The following is a 19,394-nucleotide window of genomic DNA, read 5'->3' on the forward strand; positions in this document are numbered from 1 at the left end:
TCTGCTCCACTTCACTCCAGTCTGAAATGTATGAAACTCTATCTACATTCATATTGCATAGCCTAGCAGGCACTCTCTCAAGACACTGAATACCATATTTACAAGTAAGACAATTACATGCCACAGTGCCAGTGAGGCTGCAGTAGTCTCCTTTATCATAAGAATAATTATATGATTGAGTCATTAGAAGACGGCTGCATTTATTTCACACAGTGCTTGGAGATAGGGATAGATAGCAAATGAATAAACAGATCCCATTAGTGCAATCTAGAGCTAATACTAGATTGCTCAGTGGAACTAAATAGACATAATGCATCATATATTCTGTCAACCCACATTACCGTTGTTTACAAGTTCCTTGAAAATACAAGATATTTTTACATGAAAAGCCAAAGAGCAAATATAAGAGAGTAATAAGAGCAAAATTTTAATTCAAATCAACATTTATCCTTTTACATGTGCATGTACAAATGTATATTTTAGTAACACAATGAAACATCGTTTTACAGAGACATTAGCTTCCTTTTCACCCAAAAAATGCATTGTGTTTTGTCTGTAAGGCAACATGGGTGGTTCAACAAATAGTTTTCCATAAAATCAGGAAGTCAAATGTACTCATGTACAATAAGTTAACAATTCTGACAGCACACTGCGTTGTTTACATCTCTTCATGTACAATAAATGGTGTACAAAAGAAAGTCAACAAGATTTGATCTACAAAGTGCAACGGCAACAATAGAAATATGCAGACAATAAAAATTTTGGATGCTGGCAAATATGGTCTGTCTCTTTGGTGAGTGTGAACAAATGATTTTCTTGTTTCTCTTTGAAAATATTTCACAACTATTAGATAATGAATATTCAATGTTTACAGAACATAATGAGGTCACCGGCAGTGGTACAGCTGCACAAGTTGTGATGCTGGAAACAGAAATTCAGGTTAATGTTAGGATAAAATATTTACATCAAGATTGCTTTGGATGATTAACTTTTGATGTCAGTCCAGTCTAGCAGCATATCGACAACAACAACAACAACAACAAAAACAAAAACTGTAAAGTAACAAAATATTATAAAATACAAGTATGAAATGTCCATTTTACTACAAGGTGTGATGATCATCACTTCTATACTACACCCTCAAACAAATCTGAACACAGAATTCTGTATATTTTCTTTTACGTTTTTTAAAACTAGTTCCCAAACAGAACCAGTGGCTTTTAATCCCAATAAAAGTATTTAAATCAATAAATAAAAACTTTAAAAAATAACAAATAAAATAAACAATTGTTTGAAATTTTTGAAAATATGCATATACACAACCTTGCTAAATTACATCAGAAGCAGTGTGCATGTTAACTCGTGAGGTTACATGAGGTAAACAGGCATGAGTGGAGACTCTTTTGGACAGAACTAAACGTCTGCACACATGACACATGTTTTTGTACCCTCAAATCCCTTTAATGTCGATACACAGAAGACATGCTCAAAAGCTAGAGCAATGCCATTGTGGAGCATTTCCAAGCGCCTATTTTTTTAAGGTGCAGTGGCTGCCCCCTGAGACAAAACAAGTTAAACTTTTGTACCGCAACAATGCCCATACGATGAGGCACAACCAACCACATCCGGGAGATATCTTAACTTTCTTCCATATATATCAGTCTATGATAATTATATAGAGGAAGTTGATAATTTTAGTGTCGGGCTATCTAGAGGTATCACGTTCACTAAAATGAGATGGATGCAAGGCCACACTGACCGTGACCTTTGATCATCAAAATGTAATCAGTTCATTGTTGAGTCGGACGTTTGTGCCAAATCTGAAGACACATCCTCAAGGTGTTCCTCCAATATCTTGTTTACAAAAATAACAAGGATGAGGTCAAATGACCTTTACCTTTGACCTATAACCATCAAGACCTAAACAGTTCATCAATGAGTCCAAGTGGACGTTTGAGCCAAATTTGAAGACAATCTCTCAAGGCGTTCTTGAGATATTGCTTTCATGAGAATGGGACAACAGAAATACAGACATACAGACATACAGAAGACAACCTAGACGCACAGTGGACACATAATGCTTCCGGCCATAGCTATTGCTGGCGCAGAGGCATAAAAACACCTTGAGGAAGATAAGCTCAGAACTCCATATTTAGGGCAAGTAGGCCATGTTACAGTGCTGTATGTTAGCGTCCTTGAAAGCTTGCACAGAGTAGGCACAAGAGTAGCACCCAGCACCTGATTTTGCATTTTTCAGGCAGTCAAAGATGCAACATGTCCCAGCCCTTAGCCAGCTGTTTCCCCTGGTTTCCAGTCTTTGTGCTAAGTTAAACTAAGCTGGCTGACAGATATGACACAACTCTCAGCCAGAAAATGAGTAACTGTATATCCTAAAATGTCAAACTATTCCTTTAACAAAATTTAAATTGTACCTAACTGACAGAAATACTCCTCCGATGTTACTGTGTGTTGTAAACATTTGGGACACACAAAGGAGCATCTGCATCAAAACATAATCTTACAACATATTTTTTTGACTATTTGTAATCATTTTCAAAACTAACTCTTCCTCTCACCTCTTCACCCTTTTGCAGAAAATAGAAAGTATTTTTGGAGTTTGACAATGCAGATAGATGGTTGTTCCCATTATTGTGTGAGCGGCCTGGGCAGATGTGAGCTGGCCTTACAAGCAGGGCAAGTGTGTGGTGCTCACTTCATCAAGCTTCTCTTCGAACCAGCAGCTTAGTTGTGACACTGATTACTAGAGAGCCGCAAGGATTTCATAAAGCCAAAAGAATTTAATCTGCAGCCACTGTGCCTGCACCATGAATCTATGCATGGCACTTAACATACATATACATTATATTAATGGCCAACGCTATATAATATATCTTTACTCGTTTGGAGGAGAGATTTAATTTGGGACTGCTCACCTATCAGCCTCAAGAGGTTCAAACACATGACACATTAAATTGGTCTTTGTGTTCACACCCTACTTCTCTAGGGAGCTAAAAAAAAAAGCAAAATCAAACAAAGGGGAGGTTAAAAATAGAGGTGAAAACAAAAAGGTTGAAACAGAGAGGAAACTGAGGAAAAGTATTATCACAACTACAGTATGAGACAAAAAAAATCAACAGTATAAAGGACCACAAACTGCTCCGAGGACACATTAAAAAGGCTTATAGAATGGCTTGTTTGTATAAAATCATCATCTCACATTGACCAAAAACATTCCACCACGTGTTGAGATTCTGTTTCGGTGAATACCAAGTGCTCAAATTATTTCTTTCATTCTGATAGTGCCCCTTTTGAATCTTATGCCTTTTATATTGTAGTGTTTTTGATATTTAATTCAGGTGAACCCTCTTCCTCCCCAAAGCCTCTTTCCTAGCTGTCAAACACAGCTGTTGATGCCATAGAGCAGATAACTCAAAGAGCATTTCTAAATCTGATATTCGTCACACTAAATACAAATCTGGAAACATTTTTGAGAGCATCTCAGTCTATGCATCTAATTAAATTGCAAGTAGTCCTTGTTGCACCTCCTCTAAGTAACAATGGAGCAGATGCCTAAAAGTGTGTGAACTGTTGAAGTATCTTGCTGTAAATCCTGTAGGATTAATTTGCTCTATAGCAGCAACCACTAAGCAGTCCGATGACAGCGATAATAACGCTGTAGGATCAGACCGTAACACTTGGTGTGACGTGACAGTTTGATGATGATGCCATCCTTAAGTCTTTTAAATACACTTCAGGAAAAACTCAAACCCTGTATACCTCAGGTACCATATATCATGGGACAGAAATCCCCCAAGAATCTCATGTGCCCATTTTACTTCATGTGTGGTTAAAGTAGACGCTGTTATCGCCATATGGGAGAAGTGGTCACACTCTTTAGCCACACTGGACACACTGCTGCTGCTGTTGAGGAATGAGTCTGCTCTGTGGACCACTGCATTGTTTATACAGGACAAAAAGATTAAGTCCGTTCCCTTAGATGTTGTAGAAGAGATTATGTGCTGCTCACACAGCTGTGGTCTGTTTAATGCTGTGGAAGCTGATCCTGGTTGGAGATGTGGGGATAGACATGGCTCGTGCCACTCGCACTCGAAGGGCATGGTTATCCTGCCAGCGGTGCCATCGTTTCCTTACTGCAGAACGCACCTGAAATGTTGAGGATGAATATATTATTGTACTTCTTATTAACACTTTGTATATACAAAGAAGAACAAATGTTATAACATAAAACATTTACATGACATTTTGCCAAACAATAAGATCAATGACAGTCTTGTGTCTGTTTATTAATTATGAGGCTACAGCAGGAAACATCTGGGTTAGCTTAGCATAAAGACTGGAAAGAAGCATCACAGTCACCGAAAGAAAGTGTTGGTATTGTATGTTTTTGCAAACTACATCTATGTTGCATTTGTATGTTTTATACCTATCATACCAGCGTTTCTAAAGAGACATAGTTCTGATTGCATTTATATGAGCCTGGTCATCAGGAGTTTGAGGGACTGGCGGATGGTGTGACACCTAGGCGAGACTGCTGCCAAGGCAAGCTGCGACGCTACTGTTCAAGACCAACAAACAACACAAGGGGTTCTTTTGTTGAGAGACATCAGTGGCATTTCCAGCAGTGATTGTGCCATCAGAAGTGGATGTTTTTTAGCAAGATATTGGCCACATATTTAGCAGAGACTGTGCCATCACAAACAGGTGCGTTTTAGTAAGACATGTGTGGCATTTCCAGTGGCAATTGTGCTGCCAAAGGCAGGTGCATTTTTAGTAAGAGACTGGCAGCACTTCCAGTCATGTTTGTTCCACCAAGAGCAGGTGTTTTTTGGTGAGACATTGGTGACATTTGCAGTGGTATTTGTGCCACAAAAGCAAGTGTTGTTTAGCAAGACATTGGCGGCATTTCACGAGGCAACTGTGCCAGCAAAAGCAGCTGATTTTAAGATAGACATGGTTGGCCTTTCCAGCCCTGATTGTGCCACCAACGTGTTCACGAAGGCATGTCCTGATTGGCTGGCTATACTTATGCTTTTCTCAGTGTGCAAATGTGTGCTTGTGATTAGAGGAGATTTGAAAAGAAAGTTATTATTATATATACACTGTTAATATTGGACTAGTTAAATTGATCGTAATGTGAAAAAAAGATGGGCATTTAGAGGGATGCTACCTCCCCAAAAGATCATTTTACTAGCCTTTTTACATTAAAAAACTGGAGTATAAGATAAAAATTTACTGCCAACTACGTAGAAACTCTTGCCATTTATTATTTACAGAAATCTAAACGTCCAAAAGTCAAATTTGCCCCTTCATGTCCTGTACCTGTCCCACACAACTGATTTTGTTAATGACAATTTTGAGCTGGTATGAAATTATTGTACAAGAGGGGTGACTCAAATTCTTCATCATTCTTTATCAAATTAACCGCCCCTTGGCCCTTGAGTTTCAATTACTTGAGAGTTGTTACGAGAACGGCGAGAGGGTCCTTCATTTTTCACAATTACTGACAAATGTGTGGTTCCTATAATGGCATTAATGACTTTCAAACAGCTGGAAGTCAAGCAGTTTGCTTCTGTTTCAATTAGATGATGATGACAGATGTTTTATTTTCACACTTAATCAACATGCTACAATTTCACTACCAGAGCAGGTAATCTTTCAGCGTTTTTTTTTTTTTTTTGAAAGTTACCTGATCCTACCCCCAACTTGAACTTTTGAAAATTGCAACTAGGAGGGTAGTTAGAAAAAAAAAACGCAACTAAACTAATCAAGGAAATCCACATGGGGCTTAATTAAGATCATATATCAAGAAAAACATCGACAACTTAATTAAATTCATAAATTCTGAATCTCTTGCAAAACTCCAGTGACTCACCTCTCCATTCAGGAAGCAGTAAAACACTGACACAAAGAAGCCCTGCAGAGTAAAGCACATCGCTATTGAAAGAGGTAAATGGACCTGTATTGTGTAAAGGCACCTTAATTAGACATCAGAGAAATCAGATGGTGCAGTAACCAGAAGAAATAGCAAAAGAAAATGTTCCATTTTGCAAAATGTGTCATGCCAAATATAATTCTTGACTTAAAAAGCTCAGCTTGAAATGTCTTTTTCCTGCCCACTCAGTCTTACATTTCAGCTCAGAAAATAGAAAGCCAAAAAAACAGCCACAGAGCAAAACATGCCCACATGGCTATGTGAGCTGTGTCTGCTGAGAACTTGAGGAAGGAGAGTCACATCGTGTATAAGCACAGCCTGGACACTACTTCAGATCATCTTCCTACAAGAAGGCTCATAAACTGAAAAGAAGTGATATGACTCTGCGATAAGACGCATTAAGAAAAGCAGTATGACTCACATTGTTCACTTTGTGCACACTATGTGTGGGTTTTTGAGCATTGGCCTGTGTCACACTGCGTCATTATCCTCAGTCTCACCTGAAAAGACTGTAGAAAGGAGTTGAAATAGATGAAAACGATTTGTGAGATGTCGTCCTCCCCCGGATTCACAAAGAAAAGCATGTAGGTGATGCCCAGCAGAGGCAACAAGACCAGTGTTGCTTTCACAGCTTTCCTGTGAAGAAAAGGATGAAAAATCATCAGTTTCATTTAGAAAAAAAAATGAATAAAAATACTATAATAAGAACTTGGATTTCACTCTGGATTTCACTGATGCATGATTGTGCATCAGTGGGCTGACTGGGAGAAACAAAAAAACACACTCACCAACACACACACACCTCTTTGCTTTTTAAAGTATCAACACATTATTACAGATGAAGCCTAGTTTGCAGACAGACACCAGGTGTGCAGTAAGAAATTACTTATCATAAATATTAATTAATACACATGTTTTTACAATTATCCATAATGCCTGCAGCTGTGAAAATTAATACATTAAAATAAATTGAATTTAGTTTGGAGGTGGTGCAGCTCTTTTCCAGTGGCTGAACAGTCTATTGGACAGTTTTATTTCTCATTAACTAAAGAGCTAATATATCCCATGATATTTCAAATTGAGTTCATATGACTATGGTCATATTTTGTATTCTTGTGGGTCTTTCCATGAATGTGTGCAAGTGTCTCTATGTATGCAAATAGGTCTGTGGCAAGACAAGAAGATTATTGGTCTGCAGCCCTGGCAGGGTATTAATAATAAACAATAAACTTTATTTATATAGCACTTTGCATGCAAAAAAATTCAGCACAAAGTGCTTTACACTAGGGTATATGCACTGAGTGCTTCACATGCAAATAGACAGAATAAATATAAAACAGCCCAACAACGCTATTTAACATAAAAGAACAATTTCAAAACAGTTAAACCAAAAAAATATGATGAAGTAGAGTACATAAGAGGCATCAGAGATCAATATTAGCAAAATCATAAATCTTAATACAATAAAATAATAAATCATGAGATCTTTAAAACCATGAATAAAAAAAAAATAAAGTAAGAGACAACATTTCAGTAATGCATGTAAATTTAATTGTTTGGACACTCAGTGAGTTGCCTTTTTTAGCTGCTTGGGACTTGGGGAAGATGGGGGCTTAGTTCATGTTTTGTCATGGGGCATAACATAAATTGGGGGCTCGTCCTTTGTCTTCTCTTGTAAATATGAGGTGATATATTCTAAAAAAAAATGCTGTACCAAACAAGCAATTTAAAAATCACAGGAAATCCCATTTCCTTGTCAAATTTGCCCTGCTATTTATTATGCCAAAGCAGTTCTTGTAAAGCCAACTGCAATTTTAACAACATAATGTACTATTTTTAGGTCACCAATTTATGCCTGACACTCCAGTCCTCCACTCTCCTAAATCTACAAGGCTCACGTCAGCACTTCTGTCAAATCCTGACCGTAAATCCAACTTCATCCTGAAAAGCCTGAATTGAAGTTGTCTGAGCTGTGACACCACAAACACCCCATACACTCAAAATAATCCCCTGAGGAGAAAAATACACTTGACACAGTAATAAAAGGTGAGAAAGCAAACTCACAATTTTTGCAGTGATGCACAACCTAACAAAATAAAGCAGGACTGCGCACAGCTCGCCAAGTCTTGTCAGATACGTGAGAGGTTTGCCATTTCCAACGATTACTGGGGGGGGGGGGGCACTAAGTGAAATGTTGCACAAAGTACTATACCTTGTGCTCACTCAAGTCAAGTTGTTTGTCAAGACTTCATTTTCAATAAATATGACAGGTACATCTATCTTTTCTACTATTAAATTCTAAATCTAACGTCTGCCGTTACATTTTTTGAAAATTACTGTAACATAAGACACAAATATCACCATAGATTTTAACAGAAAGGAGCATGTACCATATGACATTTGAGGTGTTGTAGGAAACAAATCAAACTGAAAAAAAAAGGAAAACACTGGGAACTATCTGACCATTAGCATTTTATGACAAAAAAGCAACCAGAAATACTGCCTCACAACTGTATTCCTCTGTGCACCAGGATGGTCGCGCTCACAATTTAAATCCATATACATGAAAACATGAATGCTTCAGAAACATCTTTACCCCCGGCAGGATATATTCCTGATTTATGACATCGAATAATTGCCACCAAAATGTGTTTCTGCAGAACATCATGATGTCACAGTGAAGTTGACCTTTGACCATTTGGATATAAAGTGTCATCACTTTAGCACTATATGCTATTAGACATTTTTGTGAAGTTTTGTCATATTATCAAATGGATTCTTGAATTATGGGCAAAAACATGTTTTGTGAGGTCACAGTTACCTTGATCTTTGACCTTTAAACACCAAATTCTAATCAGTTTATTCTTGAGTCCAAGTAAACATTTGTACCAAATTTAAAGAAATTCCCTCTAGATGGTCTTGAGATATGGCTTTCACAAGAACGACATGGATGCAAGGTCTCATTTATGTAGACCTTTGACCACCATATTCTAATTACTTACTATAATTAGTCCAAGGGAGAATGTTTGTGTCCAATTTAAAGATATTTCCACAAGGTGTTTACATATATTGCATTAACAATAATGAGACAGATGAGATCACAATGGCCTTGACCTTTGACCTATGACTACTAAAACCTAACCAGTTCTTTGTTGCATTCAAGTGGACGTTTGTGCCACCTTTAAATGAACCCCTTTGTGGTGGTTTGTGTTTTTTGTTGGATTGCTTGTGACTGTTCGTGTGCATGCTTGGTGTGTCTCTTTCTTTTCTTGCTTCCAGGTGTTCAGTGCACACTTCATCACCCCTCTGCAGCATAAATACCTCAACTTCACTCCTGTTTGGTGCCAGATTGTTTAACACCTCATCCATGGTATATTGGCCGTCTCTCATGAGATTTTTCCTGTGCTTCAAGAAACTTTTTGACTTTGACCTTTTGTGCTTATTGTGCCTTTTTTTGTGTGCTTTATTCCAGTGCCTACCTTCTCAGAGCTCCAGCACCTCAGCGCCTAGGCCCATCGCCTTCATGTTCAGTCACTCACCTCCCTCACCTTCTCGGATCTCCACTACCTTTCGCCTCACCAGCCTCACTATTACCTCCAGCTTCACCAGCCTCCTCCACCTTCACCTTCCCTGGATCCCTTCCCCTAACCTCCATCACCTTTCTTCACCATCCACTCTCATTAAAAGCCCTTTTGATTATTTTTCAACCCCGTCTGTGTTTTGCTCTTAGGTCCACCTCTTGCTCATGGTTCATAAAACCGTAACACCCCTAAAGGTGTTCTTGAGATATTCCTTACACAAGCACTCTCTAAAGCAAACATAATGCCTCTGGAAACAGCTTTTGCTGGCTTGGAGGCATAAAAAAGAAAATTTCCATGCTTGAAGTATTTGAGTTTTTGAGTACAACAGATTGAATAATTGGGTTTCAGTTTGTTTATGTGATTTATTGTTTTTAATTTACCACAGTAATTGCATTGGCTTAGCCTGAAAGAGGTGCAGAAAAAGCCATAAGAGCGATAATTGATCCCCATTATTACAGCATTGGCAGTGATTTGAATTTATTAACACTGGATCCTTTGATCCCCGAATATCTTCTTTTTGAGAGGATTTGAATGGAATTAAGTCAGAATTTGAGCACTAAATTATAGACCATATCCCTATAAACATTAACTATAAAGTTTAATATGAGTACTGGAAATGCATGTCTTCACTGTCTTTAAATGCTTCATGTTGTCCTTGCAAAGATAAAAACAGAAGAAGAAAGTGTCATTACAGTATTTATACAGTAATCCACACACAATGAACTTACCTGTACTGTATTGTTTCAGATGTGGTCGAAGCTCTTAGTTTGGTCATAAGAATCCTTACTATGTTAAAGAGGAAAACAAAGTTTATCTGGAAAAAAAATTGCACACACACACACACACACACACACACACAAAATAATTAGCCTTGAACCCTGTGCTAAAGACGTACACAGCAATACACCCAAAGCAATTTTCTGCTGCAAACACACTCCGCTCATTAAATGCTGAGTAGGAGGAGTAGAGAGAAACACAAGTCAAAGCCACCTCCTTCTCAATGAGAATGTGCACACAAATCATGGCTGGTCACTGCAGCACTACTACATGCTAACAGCTTGTATATAAACCATTAGCGGGTATGTTCCTATGAATGCAGTTTCTTATTTTTAGGCTCCTTGTGAGATGCAATGCCTGAAGCCATCAGGAAGATTAATTCCACCTTTCCAACAAGCTGGAGGTGGGATGGAAATTATTTTCATTACAAAACCATTTTCACTTGAAGACATACTTTTTTCCATCAGTTTACACCTTCAAGCAGGCATTAGTGATGAATGTTAGGGTACATTGTGTGTTATAGGACTGAATGGTTCTAGCAAATAATGCAAACGCTGTGGCAGTGGATGTACAGTGCAGTGGCTTTCTGTGTTGATGCTCACCAGAAGCACAAGAATAACTGGTCCCTGATAAATGTAGTCCATGTATTTTCCAGGCTCTTTACCAAACCAACATCTGTTGACAAAAGAAAATAAATAATCAGTACAAAGGAAATTAAATAAAACTATTAAGAAAACATTCGTGTCAGAAAACACATACAGTATATCAGTCGGAAACTTACTGTTCATTTTCATAATACAACTTTCCTATGGCCCAAGCAACTATTATAGGGCATGGAATGCCTGGTTTAAAGAAAATAAAAAATACACATTAGTCAGAAATTGACATTTACAGAGGGTATAGAATAGAATACTGTTAGAAAAAAGAAGTATATTAAAGGGCACATTTGTAGGATTTAGCAGTCCCTATGGTTGAGGTTGCAAAACTGAAACTTCTCCAGTGTGCCCAGCGTTTAGGAGATCTATGTAGGCCAATGCTAAAATGTGAAAACATGCATGGCCCTATCTAGAATATTTGATTTGTCCGTTCTCAGCTACTGTAGAACGCCAGTGTGGACTCCGTGGACAAGGAGCCATTAAGTATATATGTATAATCAGCTCATTCCAGATAATGGAAACACAATCTTTCTTAGTTTTTGGTGATTATAAACTAATGAAAACATCTTCATGAATATTATATTCTGCCAATAGATCCCCCTATATCAGTGGACCTTTAATGTAATCAAAGGTGAAATACATTTGGTAAGCTTACAACAAACAGCTATTTTTTCTCACTGGAGGGGATGTGACAGAAGGATGAAGGTAGTTTTTACCCAAGGCAACTCAACAGCTTTGTGCAGCTTGATCAAAATGAAAAAGATAACATGACTGCAAGATCCTGCTACAAAGTACAAACTTGAAAAAAAGAAGAACATGCTTTCATTTTTCTCTTCTGAAAGTATCAACATGTAAAGCCTAACGTGGCTTCGCAGTTATACAATCTGTGACTTAAGAAACAGCTGTTGCCCTCATAGATGGATATATGTGCATTTATCTGAAAGAAAGAAGGTTAGTGTGTGTGCATCTTCTCAGACACACTGTCAAAGTAAATAATACACTTTGATAAACACTTATGAAATGAAATAAAAATAATCTCAGAAAGAGAAGAGTGCATGTTACATCCTGCATCATTCACATAGGCCTACCGCAGCTCTCTTTGCTGAACATGGACCACATTTCAACACTGATCTGTCAAATCAGCAGGCGTCGTGTAGTGAATGTACACCAGAAATTAGGTGCTGGCTATGGCAGTGACATAATTTGAGTAAAGGATGGCTGTGCTTGGCTCCACAGATTTCATTTTATCAAGGCTTCAAATATGGATGATGCTGTGAAAAGGTTGATATTCTAAAACATGGATGCTTCACGTGAAAAACTTTCACTTCATAATTTGATCCTATTAGACATTATATGAATTGTGTCCTAACTATCATATGAATTCTTGAGTAATGGTCGCAATGACCTTGATCTTTGACCACCAAGTTCTAAATCATGTATTAATGGGTCCAATGGATCTTTGTGCCAAATTTAAGGAAATGCCCTTAAGATGTTTTTGAGATATTGCCTTCATAAGAATCACACGGATGCAGATCACAGTAACCTAAACTTTTGAATAGTAGCCACTAAATTATAATTGGTTCATCGTTGAGTCCAAGGGGGCGTTACCAAATTTGACGAAATTCCCTCAAATTGTTTTTAAGATATCACCTTCACGAGAATGAGATGGACGCAAGGTCACAGCGACTTTGACGTTTATTCCTCATTTCTAATCTGTTCATTCCTGAGTCCAGGGGGATGTTTGTGATAAACTTAAAGAAATTCCCTCAAGACATTTGTCAGATATTGTGAGAAAGGGATGGACAGACAGACGAACAACCCAAAACATAATACCTCTGCACATGGCTATCACCGGCGTGGAGGCATGAAAACGATTAAATGTGCAGTCTTAGCAAGTGTGCATTTCTCCTCTGTGAGAAAATAAAACCAGTTTAACTTAAGCTGTCATTCTCTCTTCAAAATAAAGAAAACTTTTAGGGAAAATTCCCCAGGTTTAATGACATTTTTATGCAATACACATTTCTCTCCATTTTTTCCTTTCATTTTTCGCACTAGAACACTTTCATTTACCACAATCTAATCTTCCATGTTCATGTGGTCTGTGTTTTAGAAGTTATGCTCATTTTCTAAAACTGTTTTGAGACTGTGCTGCATCATAACCCTTTTCTCAGATTTTTGCTGTATGTTAAAGAGGAAAATACAAAAAAGTAAAAGCCCTTTGGGATATCTCACTGCTACCCCAAAGTACTCAGGACTGCAGATCAAGGAAAGTCTGCTTCTTTTTAAACAAGCAGTTCATTCGTGACTTTTTCACCCTGCCAGTGAGTCGAAATGTCATTAGTGGGTGCACAGATCAGATGGTGACAGAAAACTGGTTAAGTTTTAAAGCCAACCTGGATCAGATGCTTATAAATGTGTAATCAACTTTAATGAAGTTGAAACCGTTCAGGTCTAAACCTATTTTAATCCCAGCTAACACCAGCATGCCTCTGGTGGAAGACATATTTAATCTGCCCCACTTCCATCTTGTCCTAATGAGTTATCTCAATCTCAAGACATATCAGTGACACAATGAGAAATCCAATCTTGCCACTGGCTTGCGGTTTTCACAATGCAGCAGTTGTAAGAAAGAAAGAATAATAAATTGTACAGATTATACTTTATACCTTCGTATTTATATTATGTAAAGTCCATACACCAATACTACTTGTTTCCTACTTTAGTCTAAATTTTAACAAGTCATTTTATTTTTTTTTTTATTCTAGGTTGTTAATGTAATATATATTGAGAGGAGGGGGCACATGCTCCCAATGTATTGATGGAAAAAAATAAAAAACAAACAAAAAACACTTTCCTCTGCTTTGACTGGCAACCATGCACCCCCATCCAAAATAATCTTTAGTCAATGTAATCATATTTAAACTTAATACACCTATTGCAATTGTGGCAGTATAGAGACCTGTGGGTGAGCCTGCCTAAGTAGCAACACCACAGCCAACCACCAGAGGCGCACCCTCCTATAAAACGGGCCGATCCCTCCCTGCCGGTTTTCTCTCGCTGTTCCTGACGGTGACGTCACTTTCGGGTCGGACCTTTGCGCTTGGACAGGTAACGCGGTTTGTCTGCTCACCTGCTGCTTTCGGCTCATGTGGCCGGGAGCTAACGTTTGTGTGTCACGCAGAGCGGCTGACTTGGAGCTTCCGGAGACTCCTGTGTGTGTGTGTCACCTGGATGGCCTGCTGCGGTGAGTTTCTCTCCCTCTCTGTAAACTGCTGCTCATGACCGCGGCTAACAATTGCGTGATTGTAGGTGAACGTCAGTAGCTGCGCGATTCTCTCCCTCTTCCTCTGGTGCGTCATACCCAGCCGACCCTGCTAACCCGTATGTAGCCTCCCGCATTCCTGATTGTTATAAGCACGTGTGAATGTGTAGATGATGATTTGTCGGGTCCTCAGATCCCAGCCGCCAAGAGTGTGTGAGCGTCAGCTGGCCAACAGCGCGCAAGTGACGTCAGCATCAGCTGATCAGGTGCTGCGGGTTTAAAGCGACACATCGCCACAGCTGCAGGGGCCGCTGCTGTTTGTCTTACCGCTGCTGCTTTTGACCACTGCTGCTTTTGACCGCTGCTGCGTTTGCAGCTTTGCTTTGCTTTGTCTTACCACTGCTGCTTTTTCTTGCTGCTTTTGACCGCTGCTGCTTTTCTTGCTTGTATTACCGCTGCTTTGTTTGCAGCTTTGCTCTGCTTTGTCTTACCGCTGCTGCTTTTCTTGCTGCTTTTGACCGCTGCTGCGTTTGCAGCTTTGCTTTGCTTTGTCTTACCGCTGCTGCTTTTCTTGCTGCTTTTGACCGCTGCTGCTTTTCTTGCTGCTTTTGACCGCTGCTGCTTTTCTTGCTGCTTTTGGCCGCTGCTTTGTTTGCAGCTTTGCTTTGCTTTGTCTTACCGCTGCTGCTTTGTCCTTGTTTTAGATGCTGCTTTTGGTGCTATGCTTTCTGTTTTTTGCTTTTCCTGTTTTTCTTTGCTTCTGCACCAAGGTTTTAATCACCATTAATTCACCAATTTTAATGTAGTGATTGAATAGTGGGGTTAGATCCCTCCCCACATTTGTTTATTTCTTTTGTTTTTGTTCTCATTAGTTACTTATTTAGTTTCTCTGCCTGTTTGCCTAATTTGTTATCTAATTTCTTTGGTTTTGATATTTTGGTTGGGCAGAGGGTTATTCTTTCAGTATTTGTCTTGATTTCTTTCATTTGTGGTTGGTAGTTTGTATTGTTTAGTTTCTGATTTGTATATAAGTTTTGGATATTTCTGTTCGTTGAATTTTGTTGCGACCCCACTAATTTTCTTTTGTATTCCTCTTTAGTTGCTGAGGTCCGGTGGTGGTGGTGGTGACCTGGTGGCGGGGTCCCCCCCCTTCTCGTGTGCTGTGTGTGATTGTCACGTGTGTTTGGGTGTTTATATTGTTGGTTGGGGATTCTCCGCATCAGTCAGTAGCCCACGCACCCCGGTAAGCCTCAGCTTTAATTAAGTTCCCCCGTTGATTTGTCCCTGTGTGAATGGTGTTTTTAGTGTTTTAAATCGATTGTTAAAATAAAGGATGCTTGTTTGAACGGAACCGTGTCTACTCTGCCTTGAATAAAATGAACTGCGTGCCTTAAAGGTGAAATTGGTTTAAAACTAATTCCTGGGGCGAAACTCCCCAGGTGGCGTTGTTGGCAACAATATAGTTGAAGTGTACAATCTGACCAAAAACTCTTATACTCTCACCCCCGTCTCTCGCCACACAATTATAACTATTACTGAACTTAGTATTACAAATGATACTAGTTTTGTTGTGTACAGGAGTTGTTTCATGTTTGTGTTGGTGGTGTTGTTGTTCACCAGTAGAAACCATTGCTTGATTTCTGTTGGTTGGTATGTGTACAATAAAGGTCTAAACATTAAAATATTTTTTTTTTTTTTATGGAAAACTAGCATGTAATATGAGTGTCACATAGGCTATATCACTATTGACTGTTTCACTTTAAGTATGCCATAAAAAAGTCAAAATGTCATAATTTGTCTTAAAAAGAAATAAAATCTTACAGTATATATAAAAAATTTATTTTTTAAAAAAGCGCTATTGTGTGCACTTTGCATGTTCACATGTTGGCTGTCTAAAATTGTACTCGGTTATCAAAATTTGAGTACCCCCAATTTAAGGTTTTTGTTTTGAAATTTGCTCTAAAATGCTCAATTTTGCTGTTAAGTTTCTAGAGATTTCTCCTGGAGAGAATTCCCTCCATTGTTAAATAGCTGATTACAGCCCTGCTTGTATTCTTTGTCTTACATTATCTGTTTTCAATGTTTTTAGCCTAATTCTTTTGCTGCTGCAGTGTGTGAATTGTGTGTGGCTGCACAGATTTACTGGATTAAAACAAAAACCAAGTTCAATCCACACCTGCAGGAAGGTTTAGTGAATCTCATACTACATACGAGTTGAATTTACAGAGGAATAGGAAGCTTCACTGATAATCTAATCATGTCAACTGTCAATTATTTCTGTTTTAAAGTCAATATGACCTCTCCAATAATGTCATTACCAATCATTTATTTTTTGTTCCTGTGTTCATAAATCTCTGTTGAGTAATTCGACTTAGGTGCAGTGAAATGTACATTTTCCTCCTGCAAGAACACACAATGTCCATTACATAAACACGCAGAGATAAAATGTCAGACCGGTTCAGGGAAGCATACAAGCGTGTTTCCATGAGCACTTTCTACCTCAAGATGGAATATTGTGACACCATGCTCTTACCAATACTGTAGTTTAAATCAAGGTGAGCATAGATAATTTATGTGGTCATGACGGGGCATCTGCTACATGTTCAAAAGTCATTCTAGCATGTGAAGTCAAGCACAAAAAATGACATTTTCCACACTCCACTGCAGCCCTGTCCTCTTATGAAATTTAAGCCTTATCTACAAGCACTAAAAGGTCTCCCTGTGCTTCACTCACTGGCCAGACTTCAAGCAAATGTTCACTTAGAATTATCAGGAAATGTCATATAACACTGTGGGTCAGCTGATTTCCAACCTAGTTTTAATTTTAAACTGTATCTGTACAATATATATAAAAATGTGGCTGATTCAGCTTTTAATATTTGCAATTTGAAGTGAAAACCCTAAGAAAAACTATCTTTAGAAAAATGTTCCACACAGCTTGATGGTTAAGGAGGAGTGAACACTTATACTGCTATTCAGAGCCAAGAGTTGAGTGAAGTGTTAATAATGCACTGTCAACACGGACATACTCACACCAGCCGATGAAAAGGAAGACCCACTTTCTGAGCTTATCAGTGGAGTAGGTCATTACGATGGCTGTGTGAAGGTAACATCCTTCAACAAACATCCAGAAGAAGTTTGTCACCACAAAGTAGTTGTATATTGTTGTAATTAATCGACACCAGGGCTGAAAAAGAAAACACACTTACTTGGAATCTGCAAAAAAAAAATAGTTTATATAAAATTGTTTATAGCTTAACTTGTAAAATATTTTTAATGTCTTAATGTTGCACAGGTTTTTTTTTTTTTTTTTTTTAGCACATTACCTCATTGCTTTCATGGATATTGTGGTCAATTAATTGAAGCAAAAACCACATAACATTCCTCAGTATGAAGGTGGTGATCAAGTTCCAGTGGATGATGTTTCGAAGACATCGTATGCTCCTACGTTGAATCAAAGACATGTTTTATTAACACGTTTTCATGGAAACAGTACAGCTTATTCAAAGCAAATGCAGATAGGTCTGAATAATGCTGGAGCCATGCTGTTACTTTTGGAGTAGTACTGCTGCTGAGAAATTACCGAGTAATGACTTAAATGAGTTTTGGCACAAATTGGGGTTTAAGGAATCCCAATATTTAATGCTGCAGATATCAACCCATGGCAGCTTGGTTAGTGGCCCATAGTGTGTAATATAAACACGTGAGACGTATGAGATGCGCCTGCCTTTCAAGTTACTCGAAAATAAAATCTGTGGCAATGATGTAGTAAAGAGCAAGAAAGTTGTGGTAAAGTCGATGGGTCAAACAAACACAGAACTTTCACACAGGAGACCGGTGTTTGTGTCCCATGTGATACAAAAAGTCAAAAGTAGTAAAAGTAATTTTTTTTTTTTTTACTACATAGTGTCACAAAAAACATACTTGTTAACTAATGAGTTAAGTTATGTGACAAAAATACTTTTCATCCTTTGAAACCTGGGCGAACTGGCTTGTTTTCTTTCAAAAACAGTAGAAGGCAATGAACAACAAAAGAGAAAACAATCCCAAAATTACCAACAAATTCCAAAAAAAGTACAATAAAATGACCTGAAAATTTAAAAAAAGGCAAAAATAAATAAATATATATATATATTTCCTCTTGCTTTTTCCTAAGCTTTTTAAAAATAATTATCTAACTGTGTTAATTTCATGCAATTTGAGGAACATTTCCTACCGAGTTGCTCACTGCCTTTTTCCACACGATTTCAAAGAAATTGCACCAATTTGCTCAGGGTTCAAAGGTTTAAATACTTGAAAGAGGCATCTGAAAGCAGCACAAGAAAAGTGATGTCACTCCAGGTTTTCAAATTTGAACCATGATTTTTTTTTAAAACCTAGCCAAGAAGTTTTGTTGACTAAATCTTAAGCTGTTTTTGTGGCAAAATCTATGGTTCCTCTGGACACAAACCTTTATTTTGAAAGTATGCTGTAGCTTGTGATAAGCAGAAATTGACATAGAAACTGACTTGTCCAAAACTGATGCTAGAGGGGGAACCTAGAGTGTCAGATTGAGCTTTAGGGTTACTGACCAGGCTGCTGTTTTTGACAAATTGGGAATGCGCCCATACTGCAGATATGGCGGGACCCACCATGAATAATAATTTAAATAATAAATAATTACATTTGTCAGGCTTTTAACAGGATTTTTTGTTTGTTTTTGATTCAGATGATGTTCAAAATGTGGTTTCAGATCATTTCCAATCCTGCTTAGAATAAACGTCTGTGGGAGAAACACTAGGTAGTTGTAGATTGTTCATGAAATCTAAAGAGATTTTATGTCAGAACATTATATTGACTATTTTGGTCTTTAATCTAAAAAAATCAATTTTTTTAAGAAGCCTGCATCGTTCGATCCACAGTACACAGCACAGCTGAGGCTGTTTAGTATATGTTCTGCTCTGTCAGAGTCAATGTAGGTGTGTGTGTGTGTGTGTGTGTGTGTGTGTGTGTGTGTGTGTGTGTGTGTGTGTGTGTGTTAAACCAGGACTGCTCAGAAAAAGAAGTAGCGTTATGAAATACACATTACGTCTTTTTTTTATCCGGAGTACTCCAGCTGAGCCAGGCTGCAGAGATCTATTCATCTGACATAAGCGAGTTAATGATAAGCAGTCGGAGGATATTAC

The 19,394-nt window shown here is 38.1% G+C and overlaps 1 protein-coding gene across 1 annotated transcript in view; it reads right to left on the minus strand.

Annotated features, from left to right (window-relative positions):
- Positions 1-221: 221 nt before the first annotated feature.
- The window catches only part of crhr2 (corticotropin releasing hormone receptor 2), a 43,703-nt gene continuing 24,530 nt past the window's right edge, over positions 222-19,394 (minus strand). The window contains exons 5-12 of the mRNA XM_042497952.2: positions 17,556-17,673; positions 17,263-17,416; positions 11,093-11,153; positions 10,914-10,986; positions 10,263-10,348; positions 6,454-6,589; positions 5,894-5,935; positions 222-4,164 (exon numbers count right to left, since the gene is read on the minus strand). Of these exons, the coding sequence (XP_042353886.1) occupies positions 4,024-4,164; positions 5,894-5,935; positions 6,454-6,589; positions 10,263-10,348; positions 10,914-10,986; positions 11,093-11,153; positions 17,263-17,416; positions 17,556-17,673 (811 nt within the window). The 3' untranslated portion in view covers positions 222-4,023. The remainder of the gene's footprint in view (positions 4,165-5,893; positions 5,936-6,453; positions 6,590-10,262; positions 10,349-10,913; positions 10,987-11,092; positions 11,154-17,262; positions 17,417-17,555; positions 17,674-19,394) is intronic.

Source organism: Plectropomus leopardus, chromosome 12 (genome assembly GCF_026936395.1).
Source record: "Plectropomus leopardus strain MGB_pleo_1.0 chromosome 12, ASM2693639v1, whole genome shotgun sequence".
In the NCBI taxonomy this organism is placed as follows: Eukaryota; Metazoa; Chordata; class Actinopteri; order Perciformes; family Serranidae; genus Plectropomus; species Plectropomus leopardus.